General features: G+C 39.5%; 1 protein-coding gene across 1 annotated transcript in view; it reads right to left on the bottom strand.

Moving 5' to 3' along the window:
* The window catches only part of LOC132852817 (ryanodine receptor 3), a 177,375-nt gene extending 163,081 nt beyond the window's left edge, over nucleotides 1-14,294 (bottom strand). The window contains exon 1 of the mRNA XM_060880264.1: nucleotides 14,223-14,294. Coding sequence (XP_060736247.1) covers nucleotides 14,223-14,270 — 48 coding nt within the window. The 5' untranslated portion in view covers nucleotides 14,271-14,294. The remainder of the gene's footprint in view (nucleotides 1-14,222) is intronic.
* Between the last annotated feature and the right edge of the window lie 6,462 nt (nucleotides 14,295-20,756).

Below are 20,756 nucleotides of genomic sequence, written 5' to 3'. Positions count from 1 at the left end.
CGGTCCAAAGACATGCATGGTAGTTTTGATTGGCATCTCTGGAAAATTGTCCGTAGTGTGTGAGTGCGTGAGTGAATGAGAGAGTGTGTGTGTGCCCTGCGATGGGTTGGCACTCCGTCCAGGGTGTATCCTGCCTTGATGCCCGATGACCCTGAGATAGGCACAGGCTCCCCGTGACCCGAGGTAGTTCGGATAAGCGGTAGAAGATGAGTGAGTGAGTGATTTGAGCTGATCTGACTACTGAAATCCTTTTTGCTTGTCTCAGTGGAAAACGAGACAGGCACCCCTCGTGTACCGTATACCGAAGAATATTTAAAGTTTTACCTCCTATGCTGTGGCAAAGAATCCTCCGAATTACCTGAGGGCTGAAGCAGAGTGTTGTTGAGCTAAAGAGTTGTACTTTAATAAAGGAACCTAATATATGTAACAAATAACGTGTAATAAAATTTCAAAGTCTGTGGTAAATACTGTTTCCAGAGAGCAGAAAGAGCTACTTTCAGAGCGAACAAAATGTTGTCAGTATTTTATTCAATAACATTCATGAACAGTATGAAAGAGGGCCACTTTTTAAAAAAGAATTAATAACACCATGTAGGAAACTGTTGTATGTCAGTGCATGGAAATATCTTGCAAACTGGGGTATTGGTTTTGCTGTATCGACCTACTAATTTTCACCTTTCACATGAGGTGAGTGAGGTTATGAGGAGATGAGGTTAGCCTAGGTGTTAAAACTTATTCACTTGAATGCACTTGAATAGACCACTTCACTTACTGTAAATGAGACAAAGCAGATGGGGGTTTTATTCTATTGTTGTTTAATGTTGTCATATTTAACATATTAAGCTGAAAGCACACAGTGTGACATAACAAACACCGCGACCATGGCTATTTTTCAACCATCCATTTTCTGTATCGTTTGTCCTAAGCATGGGTCACGTGGAATCTGGAGTCTATCCCAGGGGAACTCGGGGCATAAGGCAGGGGGGGAAACCCTGGCCATTCATAGCAATTTCTAAGTCATCCATCAAGATGGACAGTCAGGTTCACGGTTTCTTCAGCACACCATTGCTTTATACTGTACGTTAGAGCCATGATGCACTTACCCACAAAATTCTTCATCACCTAAGATCTATCAGACGGTTTAACTCACGATTTATGTTGCCCACCATTAGCTAACCAAATATACTAGTTTCCATCATGCATTGCCGTTGGTATTGATTCGTTGGTACGTTGGGTCAGCTTGCTTTTTCACCTCAAGAGAGTAGCTTCAGCGTCCGTTCGAAATCAAGCCGAGGCGGCTTCAATCTGTTTAATGCAGATCAGTGTGTGATTAATGTGTTTGTGTACAACTAAATGAAATGAACTAGCAGAGAAATTTCACCACTGAATCAAAAGCTCCAAATGTGCCAGGAAGAACATACAAGCACAGGGTGGAGGCATGAATCAAACCCCTAAACATGGGCAATGTTCTAATCTTTAATCCTGCTCATGACTGTTTCACCACTTATTAATACAGAAGGTTGAAGAATTCGGTAATCCAGTCAATGCCAAATATCTTAAAAAGCAGGAGTTTTCATCACATCCGTGACGTAGAAGGTGTTGTACATATTACACAAGCATGTTTTCATTCTGAAATGAAGCAATTCATTTAGCAGCAGATCAATAGATCATTAAGACACACAGTCTAAAGCTGCACATTCTGGCTTAGTTCCACACGAGCCTCATCTGTCAATCTCCTATTTAATGGAGTCCAATTCAATAATAGGTTTTTGTGTGGGTTCTTGCAGGACAAAGTACTGTTTGAGAGAAACTTTAACTGTGACGTGCGTAAATAAAAAAACAACCAAACAAAAGGAAAAAAAAACATTTAAAAGAGTTGATTTTAATGTTGTTTTTTTTGTTTGTTTGTTTGTTTGTTTGTTTTTTTTATACAAAAAAATAATAAAATGATAATTGCATATGTTTGATGATAATTTAAAATTTGTAAAAATTTAAATTAAAAAAATGTTTATTGTAATGTTTTAGTTATATAAAAAATGTCTTTCTTTGTGTGAATCAATCTATCTATCTATCTGTCTATCTATCTATCTATCTATCTATCTATCTATCATTTCTTTGAATCCACATCTAGCATTTTCGTGCACAAACTAACCCCCTAAATGAACAAATCACTTTAAAAAGCTTTCACTGATGATGACAAAATCACATTGTTTCTGGAAAAATGCCAAATTAAGAAAGATTCTTTTCGCAGTTAATGTTATTGATCACAAGCTATCGTTATTGATCAAACCCATTCCAAGTCAATTAGATCTGAAATACAGGATGTCCTCATTCGACTGCATACAAATTCACATTCTACTCATTAAGACGCCATTAGAGGCAGAGACACCACTCATTAAAGCATGTTAGCTGTAGCGGTTAGACGTACTGTACTTTAGTCTCATCAGTCCTCAGCTCCAATGTAGTATTATGAATTATCATCTGACTGCAAGTTGAGGTTTCCATAAGGTAACGTGAAGGAAGGAGGAGCACAGTGAGGAGTGTTTTTAAATTTATCTCATGTAATCTACCTCATCTGACAATGATTTATCATGGAAGGCTTTAATGGGGCTCGTGCCGCAGCATGAATTTTGCTATGCGTCTGTAAAAGAAGTGGTGTGGATCTAAACTTTTGCTAGAATATATTGACGTCTTTCTGTGTGACATGCATCACACAAATCAGTTCCATTTAAACAAGTATTACAGCCCAAATCAGCTAGACTGGGTGCATGAGTGGAGTGTAAACGTCATGGAAATGATCACGAACAGTCACCAGCTACTGAATTTCTTGTCATTGTCTCATTCTGATTTCCCTTTTCAGGTCTATTTTGTAGTTTAGTTTCTTAACATACATGTTATGAACTGGTTAGATATGAAATCTTTTTCTCGAGTCGTAAAGCTGTCATGAAGGTATGTTTGCCTTGACTTTGTTGCTATGGACTTGTAATAGTTTCCCTGTTACTCGTGTACCAGGAGTACTCTTAATGCAGCTATGTAATTACCTACCAGAGAAGTAGGGGGGCGATCTTTCTGTCCAGGTGATACAGAAAACCACTATTTAAGGTAACAAATAAGGAGTCAGGCAGGAAGTAAGTCTCTATCTCCTTTGGAGCAGCTTACCTCATGGTGGTTTGGGCCTTTGTACCCTGGTTGAGGAACTTAATAGTTCTCGGCTCAGTCGTAGTTTGTGTTCGGAGTAGTTTGTGGATTTAATACTAGCTTAAACATATGAAAAGTCTGGAAAAAAGAAGTTGAGTTACATCATTTGCTAAACAACCGCAACGTTGGACTTGAAAGTTCGATACTGACTCTACTTCTGGCTGAATGGTTGTTGTGAAACATCGGAGCATTCAAGTACCGGTTTTATCCTACACTTGGTGACCATTGGAGGTTTATTGCTTTACAAATACTATGCAAAGAAGACGTTTATAGGATAAAGCAACACAAAGACTGTACATTGGGGGTGGGGGGATATTGCTTTATTGTAAACTGTGGGATTGTTGGTGTAGTGTAGGATTTGCATATCGTTGCTGTCGGGCGGAATCCTCGTATCTCCAAAACCGTTATTTTTCAGGAAATGAAAAAAACGCCGAACCTTATCTGCAGTGCACAGGGTTTAGTCCGCGTTGCAGTGGATTGTCTTGCGCTAAATTCCTGTCCTCAGACGAGCACCAGAACTAGCTGAATAAAGTGCAGATTACACGATGTGCGTCAACAAGTGCATTTACAAACAAGATTTTTTTTTCTTTGAACCCAGTGTTTTGAAGACATTTACCTCATATGCCGCGAAGCTCTCCCGCGGAGTGAGGAAGAGGTGGACAGTTGAAGTGTCCAATGGAGTTATGAGATTTGCGCTCAAGCTATTTTCAAGACTTTAGATTGGTTAATAACTTGTAAAAATAACAGACCCACGTGGGGACTGACCAATAGCATCGATATGTGAAAAAATATGACATTGACCAAATTTGGACATACGAGGTTTCCGCCCGACAGCGACGATATGCAGGTTAACTCTTTAATACACTTGACTCATGAGTAAAATTGGTCTGCTGAGTCCTTTCATTTATTGTAACACTTAAACTAATATCAACGGAATAGGTGTTACAGACTCTTTGGCTACTCTTTTGGGATTTTATTTTTGATCCTATTACTGTGATGCTCTCTGCCTGCTTAAAGATTATGGTTTGGGATCATCATGCAATAAACCACTGCACACGGATCCTAATTACTCTACTGAGGCAGGATGATTAGGCCAGACGTACGTGTGATTTAGGACATGAATCATTTAGAGTAAACTATATTTTTGTGTCAACTACATTCTGTTTTCTGCCACTGGCCTCATGCTCCACCTTGCCTTGTGTTGAAAGTCACCATTGGTGTTGATACAAAAAAATATGACCTAGTTAATTGGCAATTTCTAGCAAAGTCAATAAGAGGAATTGACTTTTTAGCTTAGCTTTAAGTTTAAAGCTAAAAATGAAGCCGTGTTCTCCTCTTTGATTTGACGTCAGCCATCTGCTCTTCAAAAATCAGAGCTACCAGATTATCACACCCCAGGAAACAATAGCCAGCTGTGTGTGAGAGGGTCTGTTCAACAGTTCTGAGCCTTTAGAGACACACACACACACACACACACACACACACACACACACACACACACACACACACTTCTACCTGTGTTGCTGACACACAGAAAGTAAATAAAGTGCAGATTACACGATGCGTATCAACAAGTGCATTTACAAGCTTAATAATAATCTGTTTTGTTCATTTTAGTCCAAATTTGATTTTGAGTAGTTATCGGTTTATTCAAGTGGACATGTAAATAGTACCAAGTGACATCTTAATCAGATTAAAACTGTTATTGGATTTCAAGAAATTCAATAAAGACATCTGGAATATGGCCCAGTAATCAGGCTTTTTTAATCAACTGCAATCCCCATTACTCCCCTAGCTGGCCATGTGTGCAACCAGCTGAAGAAATAATAAATAAGCTTGTCTCTGTCAACCTTAGACAACCTGTAGGAAGTGGTGTAAGTTTGGTTTGCAGTGGTTCTGTGCCATGAGTAACATAAATGTGAACATAACTCGTACTTGGTTTCGCACTTGTTCAGGCAGTAAAGTAACCTGCACATGTTTTTTAGCCTATGACAACATCAGCAGTTTCCATGATGAGGCTCCTGAGGCATCTAGAAATGTACCAGCTCCAGTTGTATTCCGCTTCATAAAGATTTCAGACATTCAAAGAGGAAATGGAGGAAACTATATATGTGTCATGATTCAGCCCGGACTTTTGGCCATGTGCTTTTGTTGTTCTTCGTCACGTGTCTGCCCCGCCTTTGTCTGCTCCTCCCTGTCACCACACCTGCTCCTTATTGTCATCATTGTCTGTATTGTATTTAAGTTAGCCGCGTTGCTGAGTGCAGCGCGGATCATTAGTTACGTTTCCCCTCGTCATGTCTAGTCTTTGTTAAATGTCGTCATTCGTATTGTTTCAGTTATTGTCATTTCTGTCTATGTCTTCCTGTGTTTATTAAACCCCCCTCTTTTGAAGCTATCCTGCGTACGGGTCTGTCTCCTTCCGTCCCCGGTTGTGACAGAATGATCCGCCTTAAAACCCAGCAGACCCAGCAGGATAGCTTCCAGCTCGGACCGGCTTTTTATCCTCCTCTTCCCCTGGACTGTTCCGCCAGTCCTTTTTTCTTTTTTCGGTGACATCGCTCCGCCCTTTTTCCGGTGAGGGACGCCGCTCCACTTTCGGTTCTGTCCGAAGCGGTCGTCGCCTCACTTCCTTCGCGGAGGATGTCACCAAATTGTTTTTGCTCCTTTTTTGTTTTTTGGTGCCCTGCGGCATCGCCCCGCCTTTTTTTTCAGTGAAGGACGTCGCTCCAGTTCCGGTTCCGTCCGAGGAGGGCGTCGCTTCACTTCTTCCGCGGGGGGTGCTGCAGGCCCAGGGCGATGGACCTTCCCACCCTCCCACCCTTGGTCATCAGGACGAGTGTCTGGCTGCGGTGTGTCGGGGTTGCGTTCGGCCCTTCAGCTCGGCGGTGGATATCGCTCGGCCCTTCAGCTCGGCTGTGACGTCATTCGGCCCTTCAGCTCGGCTGAGGATATCGCTCGGCCCTTCAGCTCGGCCATGGAAGTCGCGTGGCCCTTCTGCTCGGCTGAGGACGTCGCTCGGCCCTTCTGCTCGGCTGTGGACGTCGTTCGGCCCCTCTGCTCGGCTGAGGACGTCGCTCGGCCCTCGCTGCTGTGCCGCCGTGAGCCTTGCTCCCCCCGCTTGCCTCGCCGGGTGCCTTACTCCCCCTACCGGCCCCGCCGTGTGCCTTGCTCCCCCCACCGGCCTCGCCGTGTGCCTTACTCCTCCCATCTGCCTTCGCCGTGTTCCTCGTTCCCCCATCTGCCTTCGCCGTGTTCCTCGTTCCCCCATCTGCCTTCGCCGTGTTCCTTGCTCCCCCCATCTGCCTTCGCCATGTGCCTCGCCCCCCCTCCTGGACTCTGCCAGGGTTTGGCGCTTCGGGAGCCGCGCCTTTGGGGGGGGGGTTCTGTCATGATTCAGCCCGGACTTTTGGCCATGTGCTTTTGTTGTTCTTCGTCACGTGTCTGCCCCGCCTTTGTCTGCTCCTCCCTGTCACCACACCTGCTCCTTATTGTCATCATTGTCTGTATTGTATTTAAGTTAGCCGCGTTGCTGAGTGCAGCGCGGATCATTAGTTACGTTTCCCCTCGTCATGTCTAGTCTTTGTTAAATGTCGTCATTCGTATTGTTTCAGTTATTGTCATTTCTGTCTATGTCTTCCTGTGTTTATTAAACCCCCCTCTTTTGAAGCTATCCTGCGTACGGGTCTGTCTCCTTCCGTCCCCGGTTGTGACAATATGGTATTTAAAGACAACAAACTCCTAATCAATACACGATTGCCAGACTGTATATGACATGTAGAAAGGACATTATTCATAATTATGGTTGGGAACCGAGAACCGGTTCTTATTCAGAAACGGTTCTGTTTTTTAACAGGAACCGGAACCGCGCGGAATTATTAAGTTTCGGTTCCAAACGTGGTTCCGATGCGATGACGGGCAAAGCGCTGGGAGCGGTCACTTTAAATAGCCGTGTCTTACCTCATGTATATTCATTGTTTACACTGTTTACAGTCACGCAACCAAATTAACGCAGCTTACCACAGAAATCAGTCACTCGCTCTGCTGTGCTGAGGTACAATTTGTGTTAAACATGTCTAAAAAAGTCTAAAGTGTGGATTCATTTCCAAAGCTACAACAATGAAGCAAATCTACCCCCTCTGAGAGGGTTTTCTCCACAGCTGGAGATACAATAAGCCAGGAAAGGTCTCGTCTTCTCCCAGAGAAAGCAGACATGTTCATTTTTCTTCAGAAAAAATGCTAACTGTTTTGCTAAGTTGCAATTCTGGATGTTAAATTTGATGTTGGAGTTATTTTAATTTAAATTGATATGAATTGAAATGTTCTGTTTAAAATATTTAAAGAGTGATTAATAAACACAAATGGAATTGTTTAAGTATTGTGCATTATTTTTCACATTTCTTTTATTATGGGATCGGAATCAGGACCAGGAATCGTAAGGCAGAACTGGAACCGGAATCGGAACCGGAAAATTTCTTTTGATACCCAACCCTATTCATAATAACAATCTCTGGTGTTTTATAACAATTTATAATCACACCCTCCAGTGTCACCCATATGAGGATGGTTCCCTTTTGTGTCTGGTTCCTCTCAAGGTTTCTTCGCCTCTTTTTGTACTATATCTTATTGTACTTTCTTATCTTATGTCCATTGCTAAAATCTTATGTCCATTGCTAAAATCCCTAGACAAATAAAAGTGGGAAATGAATTGAACTGAACACACATAAGTGGCAGGGGGACACCCTCAGATTCAGACCACAGCAAACCTAAATCAATCGTGGTTATTCACAATTTAAATATTAATCATATATAGAAGGTACAGCTTCAAAAAACAAAACAACGTAGTGTTTACTCGGTCAACATGTCTCTCTCACTCACTCACTCATTTTCTACCGCTTATCCGAACTACCTCGGGTCACGGGGAGCCTGTGCTTATCTCAGGCGTCATCGGGCATCAAGGCAGGACAGGGCACACACACACTCTCATTCACTCACACAATCACACACTACGGACAATTTTCCAGAGATGCCAATCAACCTACCATGCATGTCTTTGGACTGGGGGAGGAAACCGGAGTACCCAGAGGAAACCCCCGAGGCACAGGGAAAACATGCAAACTCCACACACACAAGGCGGAGGCGGGAATCAAACCCCCGCCCCTGGAGGTGTGAGGCGAACATGCTAACCACTAAGCCACCGTGCCCCCTCGGTCAACATGTAAAATATAAATTATCAGACATAGACACGGTACCACTGTACCATTTTCCTCACAGCTTTGCTACGTGTATCTCTCTCCTCCAAGCAATGTCAGAGATGTGAGATCAAAATTGAAAAATTACCATTAGTCTTTCCCCAGAGTTTTCTTGAAATATGTGTTATATTCTCTGTTGCTGCTCCAACCAAAGCAAGTGTATGCTGATGTATTATGTAATATCATGAAACCCTAAGCAAAATCAATTGCTTGTAACCGTATTCTCATTGCTGTCCTAAGAGAAATCTGCGGCGCATGCCTGAGTATAAGGAGTTGAGAGAACAGTTGGAGAATTTGTAACTTTAAGGATTAAAAGAATTATTTGGTGCTTTCCAGCTGAAATTACAGATTTTTTTCTATCCAAGTTGTGTAAACCCATAATGTTGTGTTAGCTAGCATGCTCACTAGTTGGGATGTAGCCTGTATTTCAGTTGCACTGTTCATCGATTGGTGGCCAGAGGATAATTACAGTGATGCATTCAGTTATATACCTTGTGTTATGTAATCGCTTGGCCTGCATGCCGGTTGAACATTCGCTAAAAATAATGTGTTATTCAAAATCATCTGGAGCATGACATGAAGTGTTTGTTTTTGTAGGATTTTTTATTTTTGTGTCACCAGTGAAGTAAAGAAACCTCATTGTACAGTAGGTACAGATTCACATTTTGTCAGGCTTCATTTTCAGCATTTATTAGACATTTATTAGAGTATTTGAGGGTCAGGTTTTTTTGTTCAAGGCCCCAGCAGTGGCAGCTTGGTCCTGGGTTTGCACTCACTATCTTCCAGTCAGTTCACAAAATTATAAAAAATAGCCATTCCCATTACCTTCCATCCATTTTCTGTAATGTTTATGATACACAGGGTCATGGAGAACCTGGTTTATATCCTAGGGTGCCTTCTTATCACAGAAAACAGTCACACACACACACACACACACACACACACAACAGACAATATACTGAGGCGAATGAGTCTACAACACGTGTCTCTGGAATAAATAAGGCAACCCTCAACTCCAGAGGCGCAAGACAAATGAGCCACTAAGCCACCGTGTCCCATTTAACTTCTCAATAAAAAAAAACGAATTATTATCGACTCTGCATCTTATTCCAATTTTGGCTAATCTCATCATATTATATAAATCAGATGAACTGAGTTCTGTTATTTCACCTAATCCCAGGCTACAAAGAATCTGACATCTTCAGTGCATATACAGTATTGCTTCTTTGCTCTTTCCAGGAGTAGAACAAAGCCGTAGAATAAAGAAGTCAGTGAAAATCTTTTTTTTATTTTTTTTTTATTGTGTTACTGTGACTCTGACAGCATGTCACTCAAATTGCCTTGTTCTGTAAAAGTATGTAGCCTTAGGACACATTTATTTATACATAACAGACTCGAGCGAGTTTCTACATAAACTACAAGCAACAGTTTTTAAAAAATGGTGCTCTGTGAGTGAAGGAAGAAAGTTGTAAAGTGTAAAAGAGTAGTAGTAATAACAAAAGTAATAACAAAGGTAATAACAAAAGTTTACACCTCTCTGGTTCTTAATGTATTTTGTTGCCTTTTTGAGCATTGGTGAATGTTCTGCACCTTTTGTAATAGTTTTGTACGATTCCCTCAGCTGTCCATAGTGTAAAAAGATGGATCTCAACATCATTATAGCCTCTGTTAGAAAAAGGTCAAATATGAAAAAGATGCTGGAAAATCAATGGATTTCTTTTTTGAAGAACAGTTTGGACAAAATAAAGTACTCACAAAACTTAAAAACGATCATTGATCATGAAAGTAAAAACAAAGAGTATTAATCAAGGGTGTGTAAACTTTTAACCTAGTGCATTCTGTAAAACTGGTGTTTCTGTGTCTTTTAGACTGTATGTATAAGACTGTATGTCAAGACTAAATAAAAAACTGAATGCATTTTTATAATCCGTGTTCATTTTAATTGAAATGATTAACATTTTGCATTAACGGTGATTAACGGTGGCTTAGTGGTTAGCACGTTCGCCTTACACCTCCAGGGTTGGGGGTTCGATTCCCGCCTCCGCCTTGTGTGTGTGGAGTTTGGATAAGCGGTAGAAGATGAATGAACATTTTGCAGATTCTGTAATTCATATGTAAACTTAGAACCCCACTTGTTTTTGTATTTATTCATTTGCTAGAATGCAGTCCAAGGTTAAACCTGAACAGCTGATGGCAGATGAACTCATAACCTCGCTTTCAATAAGACAAAAGACTAAGCTGTCACTGCTGCTGAGCCAACGTTCCCGCTGTACCACTGACCTATTATATCATAACAAATCTGGAGCATATCATAACAATGTGGGATATGGTAGCTCGGTAGTTAAGGTGTTGGACGACTGATCGGAAGGTTGTGAGTTTGAATCCCACCAATCTGCCAGTGGTGAGCCCTGGAGCAAGGCCCTTAACCCTCAATCAAAGATTAAAGTAGATAAGGGTGTCCGCCAAATGTTGAAAACGTAAACGTAAAGATATCGACATCTTTTATCATCTACCATCAATATCACCATCTTATTGGATATCTGTGTGATGGCTGACAGCTGAGTCATCTAATGCCAATAGACAGTAGCAGCATCATCAGTTGTATTAATAGAATCAAAAAGACATCATTTGGAGATATCAGTAATGCGATAGCTGACTGTCTCATGCATCCAGAGCACCTTTAATTATTCATAATGCATCTACTAACATTTTGATTATTCTTTCGTGAAATTCATTCATTATTGAAGATCCACTGTATTTACACACTCCTGTGCCAATGAGGTACAAACAAGAATAAATATAACTATAAATGAACTTTTGAAGCTATCAGACGATTAGGATTGCTAAGAAAAACAGGCCATAGAAAAATCCGAGCCTCAGCAGGGGGATTGTGTCTGAGCAAATGTACTTTATATATTTAATATTGCCTACTAATAGACAATAGTAGTTTTTATTAGTATTTATATTGTCCAAAACTGAGTGAAATACTGTGATTATTATGAAGAGTCTGAATATGGCTTTTCACACTGCCCCTGGTTATTGTCGTCTTAATATAACACTGCATTTAACCCTAGATAGAGGAACGTTTCACACTGGTAATATAGAAGTGTTTTTCGAACCATTTTTAAACCAGCGTTATGAAACCCTGCTCCATAGAAGAGTTAGAACCACTTTTGTGTTTTGGTACCAAACGTGTACAGTGTGAGACAACGTGGTGTTAGACTGTTACGGCTAAATGCTTAACAACAGACACGCAATGAGAAACTGAACAGCCTCATATCACTTTGTGCAGTCAACTGTTTTTTTCTTTCTGTTTGTGTTATGTTTTCCTGCCTTTGTGCATTTCAGGTTTAAAAACAGTCAGGATTTGTGATGCAAAGGTGTGAGAGGGTTTGTACCAGATCCAGTTGTGTTCCTACATGTGTTTTTTGAGGACAACAACCTCCTATTAAATACACAATTGTCAGACCGTATATGTAAAATCACACCCTCCAGATTCACCCAAATGAGGATGGGTTCCCATTTGAGTCTGATTCCTGAGTCAAGGTTTATTCTGGATTCAGGATTCTGAAAAGCTTTAATGTGGCACTGGACTTCATCCTTGTCTAGGTCAATTTTGAGTCAATTTTTCAAGAAAATCTGAATTACATTCAATAGTGCACATGCACGACATGCTTCCGTTAATGGCAAATTCAGCCTTATTTGAGAAAACTGTTGTGTAAATCTGTTAAACAAAGGCTGAGTTCTGATCGGTTTGAGATTAAAGAGCAAAGTCGGTTTCTCAGACGCCCTCTAGTGGCTGCTTGCAGTAGAATTTTTTAACCCCGCCCAAACACATACACTGTAAAACACAGCAGTCTGCATCAAAAAACAATTACATTTATCTTTATCTTATTTTTCTTCAGTCATGTTCTCACATTCCTAAAGTATCCTTCACATTAATATCTCTCAGTGTTTTTCTTTAGGATAAACGGTAGCAGTGCTTTGATTATATTTATTCACCACAAGCTGTGGCCGATGAGGTGATTGACTGGGGGCTCAAAGATTATTATAATCAACTCATTTAAGTATATGTTTATGATCATATATAAATAGTGCATTTAAAGCGTATAAAGGTGCAACCCAGGAAGGATTAGGTGTACGTTGAATTGCCATCACTATGGTTACCACAGGAGAGAGATTTTTTTCACTTGTGTTATGCAAAGCTATGCTGTGCTGGAGAGTTATGACCTTTGATATGGGAAACGGAAGGAGCTAAGCAAAGCAGAGATCTGACAAGTGTAAACAATGGGTGACAAAAAATTTTCAATTTTTTATTTTTATCTGATGCCAATATCAGAGTTTTGCATATAAAATGATCATCACATTAATATCATCATCTCCATAGTAACCGGTTCTACAAAAACTGCATTAATTGTCATTTGTTGTCCATTGTTTAGTATTGGTTATATATATATATACACACATATATATATAATATCTCATAAAATAGATATAGAATAGGATTGGAAAATGTTTTCATTCCCATTTGATACCACTAAAGCATCCCCAAATATCATTCTGCACCACTACTGATATTCCGTGTCAGACCAGTGAAGAAAGAAAACCAGTGCACAAATAATTCACTTCATAATTGACTGTACTCAGCTAACATTTCCTTAACAAGCTGGCATATGTTTCTATAATCTGAGTTTAATGGTGATCCTTTCTGCACTAAGAAAAGACTTCGACTGGATGCATAAACTGCAGAACTGCATTTATTTGTTGTTGCTGTTGTTGTTGTTGTTGTTGTTATGGAAAACATAATTTCCAGCAGTTTTATCCATGCTCCCTGCAAATCAACAAGTGTTTACGCTTTTCCACCAAAGTCTTCCTGTACTTAACCACAATATCTGTTTATTTTCCTTCCCTGCATCTTTCACCTTTCAGAATAAACAAAACGATGGATCTTTTTTTATGCGGTTTGATTTAGCAGCTGCAACACTTTAAGGTTTCAGTTTGTACTGTATATTTTTTCTGACCATTTAGTTTGCACGTGCAGGACACAACAATATAAAAATACAAATAGATAAGAATTAGAATAAGGATCATTCCAACATGGGTTATGTCAATGAGAACAAAAATCTGTTCTAGCCTAATCAATTCAAGCCTTATGTGTATGTGAGTGTACAACAGAAGCACCGAACAGAGTGGTGTAGTAGTAATAATAATAATAATAATAATAATAATAATAATAATAATAATAATAGTTACTTTATAATAATAATAATGATTATTATTATTATTACTTTATTATTATTGTTATTATTATTATTATTATTATTGTTAAAATTACTGTTATTATTACTATAATAATAATAATAATAATAACAATAATAATAATAATAATAATAATAATAATAATAATAATAATTACTTTATTTCGTCTCTTCTTGAGAGCTTCTCACATCCTCTGTAAGTGTGTCTGCATGCAAACCTGCTGTTTTAGAGCTAAATCCAATTAAATCAGTGTGAATGTGTGTGTACGCGGTGATGGCGTTTTTCTTTCTTTCTTTTTTTCCGTCTTGCAATCAACAGAGGAACAGCATCACCACACAATCAACACAATCACCACAGTCACCACAGTCACCAAGCCATTTCATTCCCTCATCTCACTCTACTCTCTCTCTCACTGTATTATCACGCGTTCATGTCCAAGTGCGCCACGGTGCCGCTTGCAGGACATCACATAAGATCATCGTGCGATCTCTAAGCAAACGATATCTTGCTTACCGTCCGTAAGAACTGGATCTCGTCTTCCGCTTCTCCGCCTTCAGCCATGGCTGCTCGCGCTCTTCTCGCCTCCTCACACACACACACATACACACACACACACACGCACACACACACACGCACACACACGCACACACACACACGCACACACTGACAGCTAATCCACAGCCATGCAGGGCCACAGCCGCTCCACCGCAGCCCGTCTGCACGCAACTCCGCAAAGAGCGCGTGTGTGCGCGCGCATCGCCGCTCCACCGGGTACCGAGACGCGCTGGAGCAGGGTTGCCAGATTGGTTCTCAAATCACTAGTTTAACGGTTGCTGAAAGCCATTAAAGGAAAAGTCGTCTACCAAAACACCTTAAACATCCACTGATCCTTAAACATCCACTGATCCTTAAACATCCACTGATCCTTAAACATCCACTGAATAAAGAGAACATGTTGCAGAACACTGATGACTCAAGTGTGTCCCTCAATCCTGTTTATTTTCTTCCCGTTAATACATGATGAAATTATATTTTGATGGATGTGCAAAAACAAATCATGTGTCTGTAAGTCTTTAATCAATGTGCGCACTTGAATGAAGCAAATCCAACGAGTTGTTTTCAATGTGTTTATTCTGAAACATGTGTGCAGAGATTCTGTTTTTCTGGATCCACAGCAATCCCATGTAACTCCAGGCTGTCTGTGTGCGTCCATTGCATCAGAAGAGATCAGACAGATCCAGAGAGCAGAATCCAATATGTGTAGCTCAACACACACACACACACACACACACACACACACACACACACACACACACACACACACACACACACACACACACACACACACACACACACACACACACACACACACACACACACACGAAATTCCAGCAAGGAATAGGTATGTGGTAGCCCAGTGGTTAAAGCATTAGGCTACAGAAGGTCATGAGTTCAAATCCCAGGGTAACCAAGCTTCCACTGCTGGGCCCCTGAGCAAGGCCTTTAACCCTAAATTGTATAAACTGAAATAAAAAAAATTATGTCACTCTGGATAAGGGTGTCTGCTAAATGCCAGAAATGTAAATATCTAAAAGAGGGAGCCAGAAGGTGACAGAGACACAAGGGTGACCTGGGGCATAAAGCTGCCAGCCAGTCCATTATAAACCAACCAAACCTACATATGTAAAGTGTAAAGCAAGCAGATATTTGACCAAAAATATTTGGTTTTAAACTCTGATTTTTTTACTCTACTCTTGCTAGACAAAGAGAGTGGACTTCTGAAAGAAAGTGCTCTGCAAATTCATTCATGCATTCATTTATCATTGAACCTATCTCCCAGAGTACAAGGAAGACATCCATCAAGATTATTTTCTATCCTGGGACTCAGGTGGTGCAATAAACTTCTACTGACTTCTAAAGTGGTTGATTGTTTTCATAAGACAAATACCTCTTCACCAAGTACTAAAATTAGGACTTGGCTTTTGATAGAATTTACAAAGCACTTTTGTTAGTTGCTCTGGATAAGGGCATCTGCTAACTGCCATAGGTGCAAGTATTCTATTTAAAATGTTCGTTCACCTCCAACACACAAATTCTGTGCAATCTTGGGACTTTTCTCATCTTTGACATCATCATTCTCTGCAGTGGATAAGAAGTAATTGTTTAAAATGTTACAAATGTTTATCAGGTTTAATTTGATTTTAATCTTTCCAGTGACTCCATTCAGGTTCTTCAGGTACTTCAGGTTCAGGTTTGTTTTTTGTTTGTTTTCGACCAAGACACTGTGTGAAAATGATTAGTAACTCTTACTGTATGTAGTATAAAAGGTAACTAAAGTAAGCAGATTAAATAACATTAAACTGTAAACAATGTATGCGGTCATGTTGACATAGCGGGAGAAACTGAACATTCAACAACAATTAAGCAAAAAATAACATTGTATGAAGTCAAAAAGATTCATAGTTGGAAATATTATACATACAGTTCAAGGACAGTGTAAATGTGAACAGTGCCCGATAAAGTGCAGTGTAAGGATTATAGACTGGGTTTGTGGGTTATATTATTGGTAGAGATATTGGTTGGAGTCCAAGCTTGTGTGGGATCTGATGCCATAATACCATCTGCCTGATGGTAGCAGCTAGAGCAGATCATGATGGCTGAGACACGGAAAATGAGATTTGTATAAATATTTAGTCTTAGTCTTAATACTAAATACCTAGTCTTAGCATTAGAACAACTATCTAGACACATCAAGTGCTGCTTCCTGACGTCTTAAATGAAGCGAAATGTCAAATGATGGTAAAATGTGGTAAACCTAGTGCATTAGTCTAAAAGCTACACACTGCAGCTAAGGTGTATGCAGTATGTTGGTCCATTTATACACACTGGTCAGTTTTGTTAGAAATGTTATACCATTACTTGGTTCTCAGAACAGTCTTGATTAGCATGGCATGGATTAAACAAAGCGTTGGGAACATTCTTTGAAAATGCTCATTAAAGTTGACATGAAAATTTTCGATTTTCTTACAAATAACAATGAAAATATGTCGAACACCAACAAACAAATTGTATTGTCATGCCCTTAGCAAAACTGTATTAAGTCTTAAAAAAAACCTATTTGGAAAATTGACTTCTGGTCCTGAAAGCATTTTTTATATTTGGAAAACTTTATTTTATACTTTATTCAATTTTATTTGTATAGCATGTTTAACAGTGGATAGATTAAAACAGCTTTGCATAACATAAGAACTATAGTACAAAAAGATTATTATACAAAGAATAATATTATACAAAAGTTCAAGATTAATGTTAGACATATTTAAATGTGTTTGTATTTATCCCTAATGAACAAGCCTGAGGTGACTGAGACGACTATAAACGTTTACTTAATGTACTTGTTGTATGTATGTGGCAGGTCAGGTGGAACTTTTTCCATCCTTGTTGAAGGGAGGACTGCGTATCTTTTTGTTTCTACCACTCACAAGTCAAATCATGTCAAGTAGATTTTAGTGTCATTTTGACCATATAGCTGATGCAGTACACAGTGAAATGACAGTGTTTCTCCAGGACCCTGGTGTTACATAAGAGTTAAGGACTAAGAAGTAAAATTAACCTATTTGCATAAAGTGCATATGTGCAGCGTTGTGCAAACAAACGACAAGAGTGTAAAGGCAATACATAAAATAGTACTGACCACTATACAGTCTGTGTGGTTGCTCAGTGCAAATATGGATGCTTTGCTTTGTAAACGTATGTAGACACATTACACATTGAGAGAGAGAGAGAGAGAGAGAGAGAGAGAGAGAGAGAGAGAGAGAGAGAGAGAGAGAAAGAGTGTGTGTGTGAGAGAGAGAGAGAGTGAGAGAGAGAGAGAGTGTATGTGTGAGAAAGAGAGAGAGAGAGAGAGAGAGAGAGAGAGAGAGAGAGAGAGAGAGAGAAGAGAGTGTGTGTGTGTGTGTGAGAGAGAGAGAGAGAGAGAGAGAGAGAGAGAGAGAGAGAGGGAGAGTGTGTGAGAGAGAGAGAGACAGAGAGAGAGAGATACAGAGAGAGAGAGCGAGAGAGGGAGAGAGAGAGTGTGTGTGTGTGTGTGTGTGTGAGAGAGAGAGAGAGAGAGAGAGAGTGTGTGTGAGAGAGAGAGAGAGTGTGTGTGTGTGTGTGTGTGTGTGAGAGAGAGAGAGAGAGAGAGAGAGAGAGAGATACAGAGATACAGAGAGAGAGAGAGAGAGAGAGAGAGAGAGAGAGAGAGAGAGTGTGTGTGTGTGTGTGTGTGTGTGAGAGAGAGAGAGAGAAAGAGAGAGTGTGTGTGTGTGAGAGAGAGAGAGTGTGTGTGTGTGTGTGTGTGTGTGAGAGAGAGAGAGAGAGAGAGAGAGAGAGAGAGAGAGTGTGTGAGAGAGAGAGAGAGTGTGTGTGTGAGAGAGAGAGAGAGAGAGAGTGTGTGTGTGAGAGAGAGAGAGAGAGAGAGAGAGAGAGAGAGAGAGAGAGTGTGTGTGTGTGTGAGAGAGAGAGAGAGAGAGAGAGAGAGAGAGAGAGAGTGTGTGAGAGAGAGAGAGAGTGTGTGTGTGTGTGAGAGAGAGAGGTGTGTGTGGTCACCCACAATGCTGCTGGCTTTGCTTTGCAGATGCAGTGTGTTGTAAATGTACATTTTATTTATTTATTTTTTCATTAATGCAAAAAGACAAACACAAAATAAACATTTTGTTCAATGCCATACAAACAAGAGGTATCAGTCATATTGGCTGCCAGAAAAGAAAAGAAAAGAAAAGAAAAGAAAAGAAAAGAAAAGAAAAGAAAAGAAAAGAAAAGAAAAGAAAAGAGAAGAATAGAAAAGAAAGGAAAAAAGTTACAAAAAATTGAATTCTTTTAAAACATCACGTTTTCTGAGCTTTTTTGTTTTTTACTTTTTCCAAAAGATTACTGTATAACTTGAAATCCTTTATAAAAATGGGACAGATTTGGTTTACAAAGGGCCCACATTGTTTTGTGTGTTACTTTCCTAATATAGTTGTAAATGTACATGACAAAAGGAAGAGAGTCTCTGATGACGTGACTAGTCACGTGACTATTCCAGCAACCATTCAGTCCATTACCCACGGGAATAGATTCTATTTATTTTTGTTTTATTCTTGTTTTATCGCTATTCATATATTATAATATCGTTTGTATATGAAAATCGTTTGTAGCGTTTTTGTTTTAAAATAATATATTGAGATTTACGTTTGAGTGACGTCATTTCACGTCACTGGGGAATTGCCTAATTGCACCCGCAGAGCGCAGGTGCTGTATGTTGTAAATGGGGTCCATGGTGAAGTTTAAAAATGTTATTAAAACTGCATAGACTGGTGTTAGACTATGTTTTTATAACATCCTGCGGTTTACTGTTTTGAAGTATGCTTTCCTTTGATTATTAAAATGCTATGTGTTTATGAGTATTAGTTGGTCAGAAACAAGTGCAGTGTTAATAAGGGCAGGGGGGCATTTTCTCTGTTTACACACAAACTACAGAACTGACAGTGTGTTGTGATGTGATGTGTAGTAATCTTCGTCATGTCTTTAACCAGTTTAACCCTAGGCCTGTTTTTAAAATTATTTCTTAAAACTATAAGCTCAATTGTAATAATTCTGGTGGAATACATACATACATATATATGTGTGTATATATATATGTGTGTGTGTGTGTGTGTGAGAGTGTGTGTGTGTATATACGTGTGTGTATATACATATATGTGTGTATATATATACACACACCCGTATATACGTATATGTATACACACACAGACACACATATATATATATTATATATATACACACACACACACGTATATACGTGTGTGTGTATATATACACACACGTATATACGTATATGTATACACACACACACACACATATATATATACACACACCCGTATATACGTATATGTATACACACACTCACACACACACACACACACACACAAATATATATATATATATATATATATATATATATATATATATATACACACACACACACACATATATACGTATATGTATATACACACACACACACATTTTGCTGTGTTCCATCTTCTCTTACTCACACCTAGTTACAGTATATATACAGTATAACTAAGTCATATATACTGTATATAAGACACAGAGTGCTCATCCTTATACCTTTGGAATCTGCAGGATCTGATTGTGTTTGTAAAGTGTAATGGCTGATTGCTTGTGTCAGTTCTGTTTACATGTTTTTTCTGTCTGTTCATTTAGCTGCTTGGTGTTGAAATTGTGTTTTGTTTAGGTAAAAATGGTCTTTGTAGCCTTGTATCTAAGCTTCTTCCTGTACGTCTGGTTTACACTGGTTTGTGTAGATACATTCAGGCTTTGTATGCTTAATAAAGGATTTATGATGTCTGTCCTGGCTCTATGGTGAAACGGGTTAATAAACTGCAGGTACTGTATGTCGAAGTTCAACAATATTACCACTATACAATTTTTATTTAGACTCAATTCTAATTTGCAATTAGATTCAATGTCAGTCTGTGACATGTTACTGTATTGACCCAATAGGAATCTTATTGAATGTGTCTAAGAATGTGTGTGTGTGTGTTGTACTACAGTGTAATGTGACGCATGTTTTGATGGAAAGGAGTGAAATGTGACACTGTCTGTACGAAAGAGAGTTTTAATAGTAAATGTTGCTCAGAACAGCTTTGGATGTGAGTGAGACAGAGACTACAGAACTGAGAATGTGTTGTGATGTGATGTGTATTAATCCTTGTCCTGTCTTTACAAAAGTGCAGACATACATGTAGTCCACCAAAGCCAGTGGTGGTGTAGGATTTTTTTGCAGCACAAGATGAAGTACGCTACATCTGTGGTTTTGGTTTTTAGGGTTTTGTTCCAAGACGATGCAATTCCCAAATCAGACATCGATCCATCCTCATGCTCAGGGCTCCCAGGAGTGTCTCTAGATCCAGCATAACCCTGATCAAGCGGTTACTAAAGGTGAATGAATACCGAGCACAGGAATGCATATGCAATGTACATCTTACAAGTCTTAAGAAA

Source organism: Tachysurus vachellii, chromosome 10 (assembly GCF_030014155.1).
Source record: "Tachysurus vachellii isolate PV-2020 chromosome 10, HZAU_Pvac_v1, whole genome shotgun sequence".
In the NCBI taxonomy this organism is placed as follows: domain Eukaryota; kingdom Metazoa; phylum Chordata; class Actinopteri; order Siluriformes; family Bagridae; genus Tachysurus; species Tachysurus vachellii.
The sequence above is the reverse complement of the archived record's forward strand: the minus strand, read 5'-3'. Positions and strand labels throughout refer to the sequence as shown.